Source organism: Chiroxiphia lanceolata, chromosome 4, assembly GCF_009829145.1.
Source record: "Chiroxiphia lanceolata isolate bChiLan1 chromosome 4, bChiLan1.pri, whole genome shotgun sequence".
NCBI classification, from domain to species: domain Eukaryota; kingdom Metazoa; phylum Chordata; class Aves; order Passeriformes; family Pipridae; genus Chiroxiphia; species Chiroxiphia lanceolata.
The window spans coordinates 61098157-61114881 of record NC_045640.1 but is presented as its reverse complement, the minus strand read 5'-3'; the positions used below and the strand labels follow the sequence as shown (position 1 = coordinate 61114881).

Below are 16725 nucleotides of genomic sequence, written 5' to 3'. Positions count from 1 at the left end.
TTATATAGGTTTAGCTGGTGCATGCATTTTAAATCACGCTGAAGGCTGCTCAAGTGTGGAATGCCAGAAATAGTCCTAATCATGCTGAAGTTGATGATGCAAGATAATTCCATTGACCATAAGACTTCACAATTCATGACATGAATAAGGACAATCATTTATGCAGCATTTGAAACCATCATAAAGAAAACTCCAACAAAACAAGCACAGAAAACCTGTGGTAAAGTGTGTCAATTTTGCCAAGTTCTCCGAAGTCAAAGAATGTAAATCTAAATTGTGGTCAAAAGCACATACTATTTCTCAAGAAAACAATATATTTTAAGTCTACTCTCAAAAGTGTTTAAATGATTTCCAGCATCCAAGGGCTCTTGCTGAGGCACAGCCCTGCCAGATGCAATGATCTGGACTAAGAGTTGCCAGACTCACAGAAAACAATTTCTGGTCAGCATTTCATGTAATCAATATGCAAAACCAGATTCAAAATTTTCCTGCCTTCAGCACCTTTAATTATTCTTCTCTCCTCTAGAAGGCAGCAAGTCAAGAGATTATTTATTGAAAGACCAGTGAAATGTTTTCTCATCAGACAATGTTAGTCAAGCTGTGGGTTCCTTTTTAGGCTTTAACATGGAGTCACAAGCCTTTTTGCCAACTGATTCTGCTTATAATGTTTTTTATACATTTGACTAAACATAAAAAGAACAATAAAAACACATTTGTTGTTGCAGTGGCATCTCACAAAGGCATAGGTAACTCTCCTGTAAGTGATGTCAGGTAAATGAGTCAAAGCCAATAGATATAAATGCATCCCCCTTTCCATTTATGTAAACATTGTTTTCTGACAATCCCATCCCTTTTGTCCATGACAACTCTGGTCAAAACATGTATTTTATTAATAAATGTTGAGGTAAATTGAGTAATTAATGGTTCTTTCTGCCTGGTTATTGAAATGATTGATTTAGAAAATAAGTCTTGGTTGAAAGACATAAGGTGTATGGCAGCACTTGAATTTAAATGTAATTGTTCCTCCACTAGCTTAAGTATTTCTTTTGCCTAAGAATACAGAAACTGCTTTTATTTCTTTGTCACAGAAGAAATGTTCAGTCAGAACAGTTAGAAATAAAAACTTATTACCTTTCTTCTCCTTTTCATTAAATTCCCCTGTGGATTAAGAACTACCATTGTATTCTTGTCTTTATCTGTTTTATCCTGAAAAAGACTGAGAAAAATCTAGTAGATTATTGACATTGAGCTGTTTGAAAGAGTTAGAAATACTGCTCTATTATCACAGCAGGAATTTCCTAAGTGATGAGTTCATCATAGGATGCACAGACAGTCTCCTGGAAGGTAGAATAAAGGCTGTACCTGAAACTCAAAGGCAGTGAATCCTAATCTTGAACTGGTGCCAGGTCATGTTTTGCCAGACAAAGATATTAAAAATGTAATGCCAGTACTAACGAGAGATTTGGCACACAAAAACTGAAGAATGTTACAGATTGTGCTGACAGTGTGACACTATGTTTTCCTGGATGTAATCTGGGTATCATGAGAGTAAGCTTGGAGCACTAATGAGAAGAATGATATTGAACTGGAAGAGCTGCTAAATATGCAGTAGCCACAGGGTTCCTGGAGCGAACTGGAACTGAAATGAAAACTGCAATACCGAAAGTAACAGAGGGTAAACTAGGCACAAATACAGAAGGAAGAGAATCTCAGCAGGCAAAACTTGTTTCTGGTACCATGCTTGCCAGGACATAAAGGGCTTTTCTAACCATACTCTGTTTATCCCTGAAGTACTGTTAAAGAGGAGCCTGAATCTCGAGCTTAAAGAGGTACATATTTCAGGATATAAATGAGTTTCACAACTGACTGGAGAAAGAAATGTACAAAAGTTGAACAGACAACCTCGTTAGGTGTAAGAACTAAAATACATATTGGAGATAACAGAGATCATCCTCTCTCTTCAAGGTTCCTGGTTTTTTTTGCTGTTGCCATTGTTGATTTTTGCTGGCCTCCTATTTGTATCAGTCACAGTTAGTGATCCTCATATGAAATGAGTATAAAATTGGATCCTTCTTTGGCCATCTCTGTTGGAAATCTTGGCATCTGCACTACAGGTCTACACAGGAGACATGCACCCAACTCTGACAGTCAACAAAATCTGTGAGTGTGCTAGGTATTCACTTACTGAGATAAAAATCACAAATATATATATAGCCATTGTAAAAGTGTTACCATCACTAGAACTTAAAACACTGTTATCTAATTTATCTCTTCAGCATGCCAATGAATGTCCTTGTTCAACAATTCTCAGTAGCTTCTAGTGTTGCCTCTGGTATCCTGGCCCCCGTTAAACTGCTAATATCTTTAATTACCACTTATTTTATATATAAATTTACAACTAAAGTTATACTTAATTTTCCAATTCTATGAAAGGGGGAGATACAGAAGAAAGCAGCAGACAAACAGTTCTTTGTCTTTACAAGTATGATACCTGAGGGAATAACACCATAACTCTGAAGGCCCATATTATAACTTTGGCCCAGATGCCATTTATTTCCACAGTACTGCAGATTCACACTGTTCACACGAATGCAGAGAAGAAAGTTTCAAGGTGGACTAGCTTTATCCCTTTTCATTCCCCAGCACGATACAGTTTAATACTATCAATACTTGGAGATAATGCATAATTAAGTTTGTCTTGTATTAATATACAGTACAAGGGAAAAAGAGCAAAGAAAATTTAACCCATGAAGACAGGGGTCTATTCCACACAAAGTCCTCCTCTACTCCACTTTAGACAAGGAAATACACTAAAGAAACCAGAGCTGTTTTTATATTTTCTCTTCCTCTCCATTGTCAAGTATAGGGATACAAAAAATAAACCAGCACATTCTTCTGGATTCAGAACTACGTCAAGCAGCAATTACTTCTAATTTTTAGCAACAGGGAACTTGTTTTTGGATGCACTTGGAAAATGTACTGCAAATGAAGATTATTATTATTTTCTGTAAAGATTAAAATAATGATATTTGACTGAAGTAATACATCACTGTTTGCAAACAGCACCAAAAAAGTAAGTTGCAATCCAGAGAAACTCCTACTAGCTATCCTGTATTTTGACTTATTTAATTCAGCCTTTACAATAAGCACTCAAAGGAGTAAATCTAACCTCCATTCAGCACAAGGATTAAGCCCAGGAAATAATTTCATAAAGCTCTACAAGAAAAATGACTTAACTGTTGAGGACAATACAGCTCTAATGTGTTTCATAACCAATGCCTTACCGACTGTAAGAGGGTCAGTGCACATGTCACTTCTGTTTTCCTTCCATGCCAGCAGGTACTTGAGGCTGACGGGATCTTCTGCTGCTACATGGCTGTTAAACGCCACCATCAGCTGATGAGCCTTTGCAATGCCACAGTAAGCCTTTGTTTCATCCACTAAGGGCACGCTGTTTAAAGTTTTGGCTGCCTCAGAAGCCTGACTGAAATATTCAAAAGCTTCAATATAGTTCCCCTAGTAAAGAAGAGGGAAAAAAAAAAAAGAAAAGAATTTTAAAAACTACTTGTAGTCACCTGTATTTTACCTTGACATTAGAGCCTATTCCTCTGGCACCTCAGAGATGTTGCAGTGGAGAGCTCAGCCCACAGAATGACTCATGGCAGGGCATTAAGCAAATCACTCTCCCTTGCTGTTCCTTGACCCCTAAAATCCAGATGAGCATTGCTCATATCTTTCTCAGGATCTGAATTGTTTCTTGGTTATCTGTGCAGTATTTTGAACACACAAATACAAGTATATCAGTGCTTAAGTATTAATTCTGATTCCAGTCAGGCCATTTAGAAATTATCACTATTGTTTCATTACATTCAATATATCTGTGGGAGGAAAGGTCCTAATTTATGGTGGTACTAAATTTTAGAAAAAAAATCCTAAAAATGGAAAGAAAGAGAACAATTAAGTGACAGACCTATAGCACTGAAAAGAACAGAAATTAAAACCTACACATTTTTGGGTGAAGAAAAGGGCATACCAAACCTCAGGGATTACTCTTAATCACGAAAAAGAGAAACAGTAGGAGAAATGTATGTCAACTGTTGCTAAAAAAACCCAAAATAATTTCTCTCTTTATCCTGCAGAATACAAAAATCCAACATTTATGAATCCAGTAAAAAGGAGTATAAACTACAGCAGATAATACATTAAGAAGAACTAACAATTAAAACAAGAACTATTTTTTTATGTGAAATATAGGAGAAAAACCCTTCTCAAATTCTTGACCAAAGGGGAATAAAAAGAAAACTAGGGAAAATCATAGTAGGATGAAAAGTTAAAATAGTTATTGGCATATTTCTTCATCTCTTGCATATTTCTTCTTTTCCATGAATCTACTTTGAGTAAGTATCAGAGATGGAGTCAAAAGAAGAGCTGGAGGAGCGAGCTTCTAATTTAAAATGTAACATACCACCAGACCAAAACAAAGCATATGTGAAAGACTTGAAGAAATCTAAAGATGAAGAGGTTAAATTGCTGGGAAATAAATACCATCTCTCGCTAAAACTAGGTAGTATAATCTAGCCTTGAAAAGTAGTACATTTTACATTGGTATTACACAGTGGTATGACAGTGGATAGTAGCTTCATGCTCTAGTATTGGTTTTGTCTAATGCTTAATTATTATAGAAAAAAATCAGATGACAATTTTTTCAAGATTGTCAAAAAAGGTAAGAAAGGAGGGGTTTTGCAAGGCTTTGAGGAATTTCAAAGGGACCTAATAATACTATCTGAATGGTTACGTGATAGCAAATGACATGAATTCTTTAGAAAATGAGAGGTATTTCATACTGCCTGAACTATTTGAAACTTTTAGTGGGTTCTAGTTTACTAAGGCTCAAGAAAGTCGCCTTGAAATAACATGCCCAGTTCTGCAGTGGCTTCTCCTAAATTCAAAACTGCTCTAATATCTGGTAAGGTCAAACAAAATATTAGCATGCATCAAGAATGCAGAGGAGAAAGACGGAAGTTCTCTGTAAGAGGAATCCGGAAAAAAAAAGCATTTGGGGGTAGTATAAGTCAAAAGAGGTAAGTAGTCTGTTCAATATATTACACGTAGAAATTATGACCAAAATATAGACAACAGAGGTTAGAAAGGGTGATTTTGAAAGGGTATTTCTATTTTTATTTTATTCAAAGTGAAAGTGTTTCCTAATTTCCACATTGTCCAGTCTGCAGAACAAATTCTTATTACTTACTGTATTTAAATAATTTTGTGCAGCATTTCAGCTCTAAAATAGGTGTTAAAGGGCTCAGCATGAATCTTTCACTTCTGCAGCAAAGTTTTTAACCCTTGTGATTTCAAAACCCAAGGGCTACTGCAGTGCAAGCACTGCATCCCTAGACATGGTAAGGAATACAGTAGGCATGGAAAACGCTACCCAGATAGGCAGCCAACGGAACTGTTCTGAGACTGGCACATGGGTCTGAAAGAAGCACTTCAAAAAAGAATTTAGAAACTGTGATAAAGGGAGTGTCTTAGTTACCTCCAGCTTAATATTTTCCATCACTGCCCTCCTATTGATTTAAACAGGCCAAATCAAAGATGCATGGAGGCATACAGAATAGAAAGGCCTTCCACTACTAGCACAGACCTTTGACAAACTATTTGCTGCTAGCACCCATTTCATAAATCTGGCTGAGAGAATGTAGACAAGAAATCAAGCTAAGATTAAAAACGGCTTATTAGTATGCAATGCAGCATACATTAATGTATATTGCAATAAAATTTCATTTGCATTAACTGATGACTCTTTATGGGCTTGTATGGCCTCAAAGGTAATTTGGATACAGATTTTTCACAACACTGGAGGTTTATCATGATCTGAATTTGGAGGTTTTATTCATCTATTCTAAAAACAATACCCTCCGTGTTAAATATGGTGTGAAATTCCCACCTTTTCCAAAAAAATTAAGGCATATTTTATTTAGTCAAACAGTGCCTTCTCTTCTGGTAACTCTTGTAAGCGGTACTTTGATCAAATCCTACTGGGTCATCTGACAAGCAAAATCAGTTTTTTACCATGAAGTAAACCAAATTGCTTAAGATCATTATGCAACCAGTACTTACTCTTTCATTGTGAACTTTCCCAAGTAATACATTTGCATCCACCACACTTTGGCTTAGATGAGCGTTCTCAGCATCCTTCATAAACTCTCCCAAGTACTTCAAAGTTTCAGCTGACTTCCCCTGACTGAAGAAAAGGACAGGGACAAAATTAAATATTTACTCAGGTGGCTTCTCCAGATGCTGAAGACCTGTCCCTTTGTTCTGAGGTAACTTTACTTTGTGACGACTCATCCATGACTTAATTTTATTTCCAAATGGCCTCTAGCACTACCTGCGCTGAGCCCAATGAGATTAGTCCACACAGAATGTCTGAGGGCAGAACTGAATCCTTTCAACAAAATGTAACAAAATTTTTCTTCAGAATATTGGGTCATATTTTAAATCCAAGAATGAAAGCACAGGTGATGATTTAACAGGGATTTTGAACTTTTCATTATTTTCATTTTTTTTCTACTGAGAAGATGACAACGTTTTCAACACAGGTGGACCTCACATCCTGACAAAACAAGGGAAGGAGGTAAGAAGGCTGTTTTTTCAGTAAGACTTTTTGTGCTGCTGTCATTCAGAGCTGCCATTTCATGCTCTAGAACCCTGGTGGTGCAGCAGCAGCTCCATAACAGCACTATCTCTCAGTTCTGGGGGTGACAGCCTTTCCCTGAGTGTAATACTGCACTTTGGCTGGGTGCATCAAAGGTTACCAGGGTCACACAGGCAAGCCTATAAAGTATGGATTGCAGGTGCCACCCCCAAATCCCAGTGAGATTAGAGCAACCTGAGGTCACAGCTGAATCTAAGCTGAAAATTGGCTAATGTACTTTGACAATAACACTTGCAGATTTCCCTTTTTTTAATAAAGCCACTCATATTAACAATATAAGACCTCGGCAGTGTGATTGCAAGATGTAAGATGGACATCTGTGGTTGCTTGTGAGTAAGGCACCGTGCTCTTTTCCCTTTAAGGCTGAAGTGTTACTCCAGCTGACCTCAATATTAGCCATGAACTTGAGTCACTAATGTAGGAGCGTAGCATGCTAAATGTCAAGGCACCAAGCAAGACAGAAAATCCAGTCTTAATTAAGAAATGCACAGAAACAGAAGTTTCTGTAAGTGATAAAGAGTTGTGATTTATTTTCTCACCATTTTAAACCACTTTCAAGTTATATTCCTGTAGCAAATGACTGCCTGGCATTTACTTACATTACAGTTTTTGTTATAAACTATATTAGGAAGATGTGCTTTCAAAGTCTGGCAGAAGTCTGCAATTCCCTGTTTTATGCTACCAGAGTAATTATAAAGGGTAGAGCCTGCCATGAAACAGGAAATACAGCAAAGCTTAGCTGCAAATTTACAATATTGCAGTGACTATCTGTATGTGACTGAGATGGGCGAGATTGCTACAAAAGGATGCTAAAACATTGCAAAGTAACATTCTTGAAATGTTCAAGTAAATGAGTAAATGCTATTGTAAAGCCTAGTTGTCAATAAGCAGACTTGGATTTACTAAATTTTCCTAATTTAAGTATTTTAATACCATGAGAATACAAAAAAAACCCGGACTGTAAACATTTGCCAAATGTCAAAAGGCTTCTAAATTTTAGGATTAGAAATGCATATTTTTTAATCTTTTTTTTTTCTAAGAAGAGAAAATCAAACTTTTCCCTGCAGAAATAGAGAATATGATTTATATAAGTTAAAGGACAAGGTTAAAGTGTTAGACAAATATTAATTCCAGTTTTTCTAGTTTTCTATATGCAGTGCACAGGTGCAACTTGAAGAGCATATTATATGGTATAATCATTAAATCCATTCAACCAGACCTTTGAGAGTTAAAAACATATATTCTGAGGAAAAGGACTCCTTGGTCCAAGGAATGAGAATGAAACAGTGCAGAATATTTGTGTATCAAGGTGATTCCAGTTTCCAATTGGGAAAACAGGACTGTTAACACCCACATCCCCTGACAACTGTCCAATTATGTATATCACACTTGGCCTACTGTTTGCAGTAGAAGTAATCAATAAAGGATGTGGTTGAGTGAACATAGATTTTGGTTGAACCAATGCATGAAAACTTAATCATTTACTCAGAGTGGAGAAATCAAATAGAGCAGAGATGAAACAGCCACTAAGGGGTTTGTTGATTGTGCCACCAAGTTTGTGGGCTAGAGGCTGAAAGTAATAAAGCAAATGGAATCAGTGACAGGAGAAAATGTAAAAAGGTTTTCTTAATTTCATGAATTAATAGAAATGTTTTGATGTATTTTTGGCCATTTTTTATATTTCACATAAAAACCTATGCTCCACATATAGAAAATATGAAAATTGCTAGGGCATATAACCTCTTTCAGAAACCAATTTGATACATATCAGAAAGGTATTTCTCACTGTTAGAACTTCACTTATGCCAGCCAGCAATTGGTTGGTACAGTTTGACAATTTTTTAAAGGAAGTACTTCCAAGAGCGCTGCAGCTTGAGATATTTAAACTATGCTAAAAGGATTACTGAAACACTTTATCCTGCACAGGATCTGATAACATGATAAACAGGTCTTTCCTACTCAAAGGGCTAATACTTTATAGTTCCTTTTGAAAATCTACATGTTATTTTATACAGCCATATACTTTCTATCTCCTTAGACATCACCTTCCTAAATGCATAAAATGTAATTTCCTAAAGATATAGTCATTCATGATCCCACAGAACAGTTATGATGACTTCAGCAGAAGAGATTACATATCTACAGCAACTCATTTTCCAGTTTCATGCTAAAATGCCCTATGAGATTTTTACCCCTATTAGACTTTTATGAAAATATGCACCTTTTATAGGATTGCTCATGTGATGGAATTGGATGTATAAATCATGTGTCCACAAGAAGTCATTACCATGGTGGACACTGGCAGAATAAGTCAAGAACATGATGCTATTATGTCAGATTTTTTTCCCTGGAAAATGACATGCCTAAATGCACATGATAGAGATTTTCAGTTTCCTGTGGTCTCTGGAAACATCTGCAGCAAAGATTTCACAAAATATTCCAAAGCCACAGACAGATTCTGAGCTATTCAGGAGGGCTCAGTCACTTTCTCCAACCTGTCACAAGGAAATCAGTGCAAATTCTCATAGATGTTATGGCTATAACACATTATTTTTGTGAAACGGCCATCTTTTCTTTGTAAAGACATTATCCATAAAATTTAAAATTAGTTGCACAGGTCTAGCCTAGATCAGGTACAAATACAAGTAAAGAAAAAGTGAACAAGCTGAATATGGAGATTCAGTCAACCGCAGTGACAGAATAAATTAATGCATTTATCCAATATGTACTATGTCCACTCTGGAGTTCTCAGCACAGGACAGATATGGACCTGTTGGGTGGGTGCAGAGGAAGCCACAAAGATGATCAGAGGACTGGAGCACCTCTCCTATGAGGACAGGATGAGAGGGTTGGGGTTGTTCAGTCCAGAGAAATATCTAAAGTGAGCTTATAATAAAGACAGGGCAAATTGTTTAGCAGGGCCTGTTGCAACAGGACAAGGGGTAATGGTTTGAAGGAGGTTTGATTTAGATTAGATATAAGGGAGAAATATTTTAAAACGAGAGTGGTAAAACATGGCAACGAGTTGCCCAGAGAGGTGGTAGGTGCCCCATTCCTGGAAACATTCAAGGCCAGGCAGAATGGGGCTTTGTCCCTACTTATTGCAGGGGGGCTGGACTAGATGACCTTTGAAGATTCCTTCCAACCCAAACTATTTTATAACTCTATCATTCTATCATTCTGTGATTCAAAGCTGCCCAGGCTCTTCTACGTACAAGTTTCTCAAATAACTGAAAGTTGCTGAGAATCATCATGGCATTTTACAGGGTTGAGCAGTTAATGCCTATCATATACCTAGAGCTCTTCAAAGCAACTACATATGTAAGGTGTTTGATTTGGTAAATGTTCTCATGGCACAACCACCAGATGTGTTTTCTAAAAATATGACTGCCATTTCCTGGAGAAAGGGTTTATGTTTGGGTCTTCACCTGTGCAATAGATTAGCAGTTAAATCCCTGATCCTGTGTGTGAAATTGAGTTCCTCCTTCACTTGAATCAATCAGAATGTTCTTCTTCTAGGAGAATGCCTTAAATACTAAACTGGAGAGTCTTACTGCTCCTAGTATTCCCTCTCATTGCTCCTTACTTACTGCTTTCCCTCTTTTTCAATGGAAAGCAGTGAGGCTGTCCATTCCTGGGTAGCTAAAGAAAGTGGAGTACAGATTTGATGCAGCAGAAAAATCACTAGTCATTCCTTTTTAAGATAAGGATTTGGATTGGCATGGTCTATTAGATGAAGGATTTAGCAAACTGACTTCAGAAGGATCACCAAATCTGTAAGTTCTGAGTAAATAAATGTATATGCCCTCATTCCAGAATGCCTAAATCACATAGGGAGGAAATTAATATACATGGTTTACTAGGAGTATTCTCTTGACTGTCTTAACACACCCTCTACCCAGACTGATGCTTTCTGTGAATACAAGGAGCCCATGAATGCTACTGAGAGCTCAGACAATGTTGTACTCATTGCAAAGCCACTCTTTGTAACAACTGCTTTTTTAGCAACCAAATCTTTCTTGGTTAGGCTTAAGATGGTGTTGAAAACTAGTTTTGACCTGGTATTCTTAGTCTGTTCTGTGTCTCTTTGAGTATTTTATCCCATATCCTTATTTAGGATGCTCAGAATACGGGTAGCCACGAATTATGCATCAGAGAGCTGAAGACAACTGTGGCTGTGGCTGGTCCCTATATGCTCTGAAAGGCCAAGAGACAAGGGGTCCAACTCAAAGAGGAGAATTTGCTCTGCACACTGAAATAAACCTGGTGACAAGTCCTTCTCCATAAACAATTTGCCAACCTCTATCATGCATCATATGCACTGAAGCCCCCAAACATAGGATGAATCAAGAAATAGCTGCAACCTTCATTTTAGTCTCTTTTCTCCCTGACTTCATAAGATAATTGCATTAGACTACTTCATGTCAAAATCATTTGTGTCAGAAGTTAAGTAGTTTCAAACTAATTCACCTGGAAAAAGATTTTAATGCCAGATGCTGAAACAAAAATATTGAACACAAGCATCGTATTTGCAACAAATGTAAGTACACATGCACAAACCAGAAATGTCTCCACAGAAGTGAGTGCAACAAATGGAAACTTCCAGTTCAGAACATATTACACTGAGACACCTACTGAAGCTGGATACATTCTTCAACTTTTCCTGTCTTTTTAAACCTGGAAAATAGGCTTGCATTTCTATTTTCAGTAAGGTCTCTCCTAAACTTGTGGGGGAAAAAAAACCCCAACAACTTAAAAAGCCCCCAAAATGTGGAATAAAAAGGACATGTTATAGTTTACAAGTAAAGAAAAGCTAGGACCACACACTTCAAAAAATGTGTACCAGTTTAAAATAACTTTAGATGAAATGGTCACTTACTGCAAGAAGGGCACTGCTTAAAATTTAAGCAGTCAGTAATGGGAAGCGACAGACCTCTAACAATTGAAGTCTTTCACAGCTGAATGAATCTGCACTGACAGTCAGACAAGGATGTGCTAACCTACCTTGCCAGGATCTTGGCTGCAGCTGCATATGCTCTGCCCAGGCCAGCAGAATCACGAAGTGCTGTGAATATTGCTAAAGAGGTGTTCAAAATCTGTGAAACAAGAAAATAAGACCCAGTAAATACCATGATAAGAATTTCCACTTTTTTTCTTTCCCCCCTCCCAGTCTCTCTGTCCATATGGAACACAAAATTAAAGCTTTTCCCCTTCTACAACTGTTCTCTAAATAGCCATAATGAGACTTGGGTTTTGATCATTACTTATAGTTGTTTGAAACCACTCAATAATTGCAAACCAGAAAAATGCAACTTGCATTTCGCTTAAATCTCCGTATTTTGGCAATTTGCAAAAATCAAAGAGGTACTACCTGTTTTGCAATATAAATTTCCCTATCCATAATTTAAACTAATTTAAGAGCCCGTGCTTTTATGAGTTTCTGATAATATCTTAAGAACGGCATCCTTTGCATTCATAGTGTTTTAGAATGATATGCTGAAATACAATTTAGTATTTTTTTTCTTTCTTTAATCTGCCACAAATTAGCTTAGTACAATTCAGATGCCCAAAAACTGAGTTATAGGTTATACATTTAATCTATATGGGCCTAAAGTCCTGTAGATAACACTGTTATTTTTCTGAGTAATTATTCACACACAAGCAGTTGGCTAACATTAGTTTGGAATGTACTCCATTAATCTGAACCTTCCCATAACTGAAGGCTTACAGCTTCTGCACAAAAACACATGATCTTAATTCAATTTAACACTGACATCACCTGTATCGCAGAATTTCTTTTCTCATCCATTTTTTTTTCCAATGGTGATGATGGGAGAGTGCATATAAAATTAAATCTTATTCTTTCCCCCCCTCCTCTTTGTTGCTTGACCCAATCTATTACACACATGAGAAAACAGGAAATCTCCAAAGACTCTCTATGGAAATCCTTTTTGCACATTTCCAAGAAAGGAGTAGTGAATGTCATTTACCAACTCTGAAGGGGGATGGGAGATGCTCAGGGAGATATGACAGTATCCTGCATGCCCCAAGATGCCTATTTATACCGAGGTAAAAGACAGGGCATTTTCTATTAAGATGGCATCCCTTGTCATTGGCAAAGTGCATGGTTCAAAAGAAGACAACCTGTGTGTGCTAATGCTAGAGATGTCACTATTTCCATCATTATTTCCCACTACTCAGATTTTCTAGTTCTTGAAAGAGTTTTACTACGTGCAGGAGTATGCCTAGACATGGCTCTTATTTTTTAGCTATATAAGCCCTATGTGGACAAAAAGTAGCACTTATTAACGTGCACTGTCCTATTTATCATCCTTCAAGTACTTTCTTATCAGTCGTGTTCTCATGTATGCCAGCATTGCATCCTATACTTGAAGGTCATTGCCAATTGAGTTATCAATGCATCAGATGTGACAAAAAGAGTGCAAAAGGCACCTCAGTTAGGAAGTTGTCACATCAGCTCAGAACTCACCCTAAACTGAATGCACACTTAACGTTGTCAGGGCCCACAGTGCATCCTTCTAATAACCCAGGATGGTAACAAAAATGCACACAAGTGTCCAAAAAAACAGTTCTCAGTATTGAATTTGACTCAGGGGACCTACAATATTTGTTGTAATAATTGTGCTCATATTAGAAAACCTGCCATAAGACTGTCAGGAGGTCTCAAAAATGTTACGTACTGGACTGAAATCATAACTAGTTTAAACTGGCCTCTACAATATTAACTAGGACACAGGTCCTCTAGTCATTGCTATCTAGCACAGAAAGCTTACTTAGGCACCTAAGGCTTCAGCTACTGACATTTTGTTTTTATCAAAGATATCACAAAGCCTAAAAAGTACAGATAAAACCAAGGAAAAACCACACACAGAGTAGCTGAAGTAAAAAGTTGGTTCACTGTGTCTCTGCAACAGCTGCAAGAAAGAAGTAAATAAATAAAGCCACTCATTCATATTGATGAGAAGTGCTCATTTTGGTCCCAGGTTACTACTACTGTACACAAATCAGATATTTCATTCTAAACAATGATGAAATAATAATACTTAAAACATTTACATAAAAGGGAGGAAAACTTGATAAATTACACTAGAAAATGTATTCTTTGTGTCTGTATTTCAAATGACTCCTTCAGCTTCAGAAAATATGCAGGGACACAGAAAGGGACACATGCTTGATAGAAAGGAGCTGTGTAGTGCCCCTGTATGCTACAATTGCCCAGTATCCATTTATGTGTAGGAAGTAAAGAGGGATTCCTCACCTATGGTGCATACCTGACCTTCAATATTCAGGATACAAAGAAAAAAAAAAAGAGAGAGAGCAGGATAGAATGCTGAGTTAACACATAAGCATTAGAGGATTTCACCCAAAGTCTCTTGCAATTAAAGCACACTTTTCATTTTCATTTAAAATGAAAAACTATAAAGCTTGCATTCTGGCAAATCAAGTAGAATTGAGAGAGAAGCTGCCAGAATCTGTAAAGTGCCTGAAAACAACAAATGGACAAGAAAATTTCCCTGTATATTTTTATGGGACCCAAAGAACCAGTCCATCTAACACAGTTGATATAATTTGGATCAAATGGAATTTATAGTTTCCCAATGAAAGTTTTCCTACCTTTAGATAGAAGCATAGCCAGAAATGGGTATTTTATATATATATTTTTCGGCCAATCTGTACAGAGGATGGTGATATCCAAGGAAGAGGTAGAACATGTTAATACATAAGAATCTATATCTGTAATATACACTAAAAACAGTGAGCTTGGGTATTGCACAAATTTAGCTGTATTTCCTTCTCAGAAGTTAGACAAAGTTTTCAGAGATTTAGAGTTACTGAAGGGTCATAAGGTCTTTCTTTTCTTTATATTTTGTCATGGTTTGTTGGTTTTTTTTAGAATTAGCTATGTACAAAGAGTTCTGAGGAAGGAAGCTGTTGCAATATATTTATCCTGATCATACATATAACATTATTACAAAATTTCTGTTTCAAAGAGGGTTTGAAACAGAACTCTAGCAACTAGTGGGAAAAAACTATTGTATAAGAAGTTGAACAGGTTAGAATAATGTACAGTTCTTTCTACCTCCATATGAAAACTGCACTGATTATGGTCACGGATTAGCTTTTGGCTCTATGTGACCAACCACACTGATTATCTCAAACTTTTGACTTCTGAGCGTCTGCAGTGGAAATACTAGTTCACAAAAACCAAATAACATGAAAATCAAAGTCTAATACAAAAATGAGCAGTGGGTTCTGATCACTTTTTCTCATCCATGCAGGAGGTGGGAAAGTGGCAGGGTGAAGACTTCAGCTTTGTCTTCTGTGTAATAGTCAACTGTCTCCCACGTGCCATCCACTGTTACTTTGGTGTATGTGGGTGAAAAAAAAAAAGAAAAAGAAAAAAAGGAAAAAGTTGCCTTTATGGCTCAAAAATAGAAATTTAAAAAAAAAATTAGAATGCATTGTACAATTTCCCTGGTTTTCTTGCTTAGCACTAAAAGGTGGAGGCACGTGCACCTGGGAGGAGGAGAGCTACTGTGGGAGCATCCATTCATAATAATCATCTCTATTCCTGGGTTTTTGTAAGACTGTTGTGTCTACAATTAGTTACAGTGTAAAAATAAAATAATGAGCTCTGCTTAAATCCTCAAACTAGAGCCTATTTGTGGTATAGCTCTTGCACTAATTCTCTAGCTAGTGGTGAATTTCATATTTACCTCCTCTGCCAAGAAAAATATTAGTCAGATCTCAGGCCCAGATTTACTTCTCAGTCATCTCAGCACTATGCCAGTGTGACTCTCCTGGGGTTATTCCATTAATATAAAACAGATACATCAGGTCCTCCCCCAAGGCCCCCCCAACCCCAAAATCCCACCCTTTATTTTTTATTGTTGTCACACCTGTACTTCTTTTATATGTACATAAAAACATATGCACACACCTCATTAGTATACACTGAGGACTCAGATAAAAGGACAGAGGTTGTGCTAAACATTCATACATCTGGGGATAATGGACAAAACACTAAAATCGAAAGTATGAATTTATGTCGAATAAAGAATGTCTATCCAACTCAAGATTAATGCTACTACTGCTGTTTTGGCAAAATATATTACTCTGCCAAAAGCACAGTGAGATAATATCGATTTATAATGCTGTAACCTTAAAAAACACAAACCCATAGATTTGCTCTCAGCTTTCCACTTGATATTGTTGTCAAACTTTATTGGAAATACCTTTATTTTGATTTCTGAAAATCTAGCTGTGTTGAGCCATTTCACAGCTGGTGAGCAGTAAAGATGCTTCTGCCTCATTTACAGATCTTGAACATGAATCAGACAATCAGCAGGAACATTAGTCAAAGACATCACCAGCTAATGACTTCTGACAGGCACTGCAGATGCAGGCCAAGGCCCAGCCTGGCTCGCAGCATCTGACAGTATTTTTCTGAAGCCAACAATAGGTGTTGCAAGACAGACAATGCAATGAAGTGAGACTACTGGCCTCATACCACTTAGTACCTCTTAAATACTTTAAGAAAAAAACCAAATAGTTCTGATGGTCTCTAAATAATCACTTTGATGCAGCCCAGTGACAATAAAAGACAATAGAACTGTATGCACAGGCATTCTGCAGTTCAGTGAACTCTGCCCAGTAGCTCCATAAGAAATGCATATTTAAAAATTACTAAAAATTTCAGTGTTTATAACCATAATGTGAGTGGTTACATGCCTGTGGCCATGCTGAGTAAGACAAGTTTCACAACAGAAACCCAGATGTATTCTTATTTTGGCCAGAATAGTGTGGGAGAGGTTGGATAGCAATAAGAAAATTGTATTGTTTCATGCAATGCATTGATCAAAATGAGCAGAGCTCACTGATCCCAGGAAAATCCTGCACCAATACCACCTGAATGGCAGGCCACACCTTGTTAAATGCTAAATGTACTCAGGTATAGTGAGCATCCAGGGCAGAAGCAATAC

General features: G+C 37.0%; 1 protein-coding gene across 1 annotated transcript in view; it reads right to left on the bottom strand.

Annotated features, from left to right (window-relative positions):
* TTC29 (tetratricopeptide repeat domain 29) overlaps positions 1-16725 on the bottom strand; it is a 124890-nt gene that overhangs the window by 45379 nt on the left and 62786 nt on the right. The window contains 3 exon segments of the mRNA XM_032686337.1: positions 3285-3516; positions 6124-6247; positions 11726-11817. Of these exon segments, the coding sequence (XP_032542228.1) occupies positions 3285-3516; positions 6124-6247; positions 11726-11817 (448 nt within the window).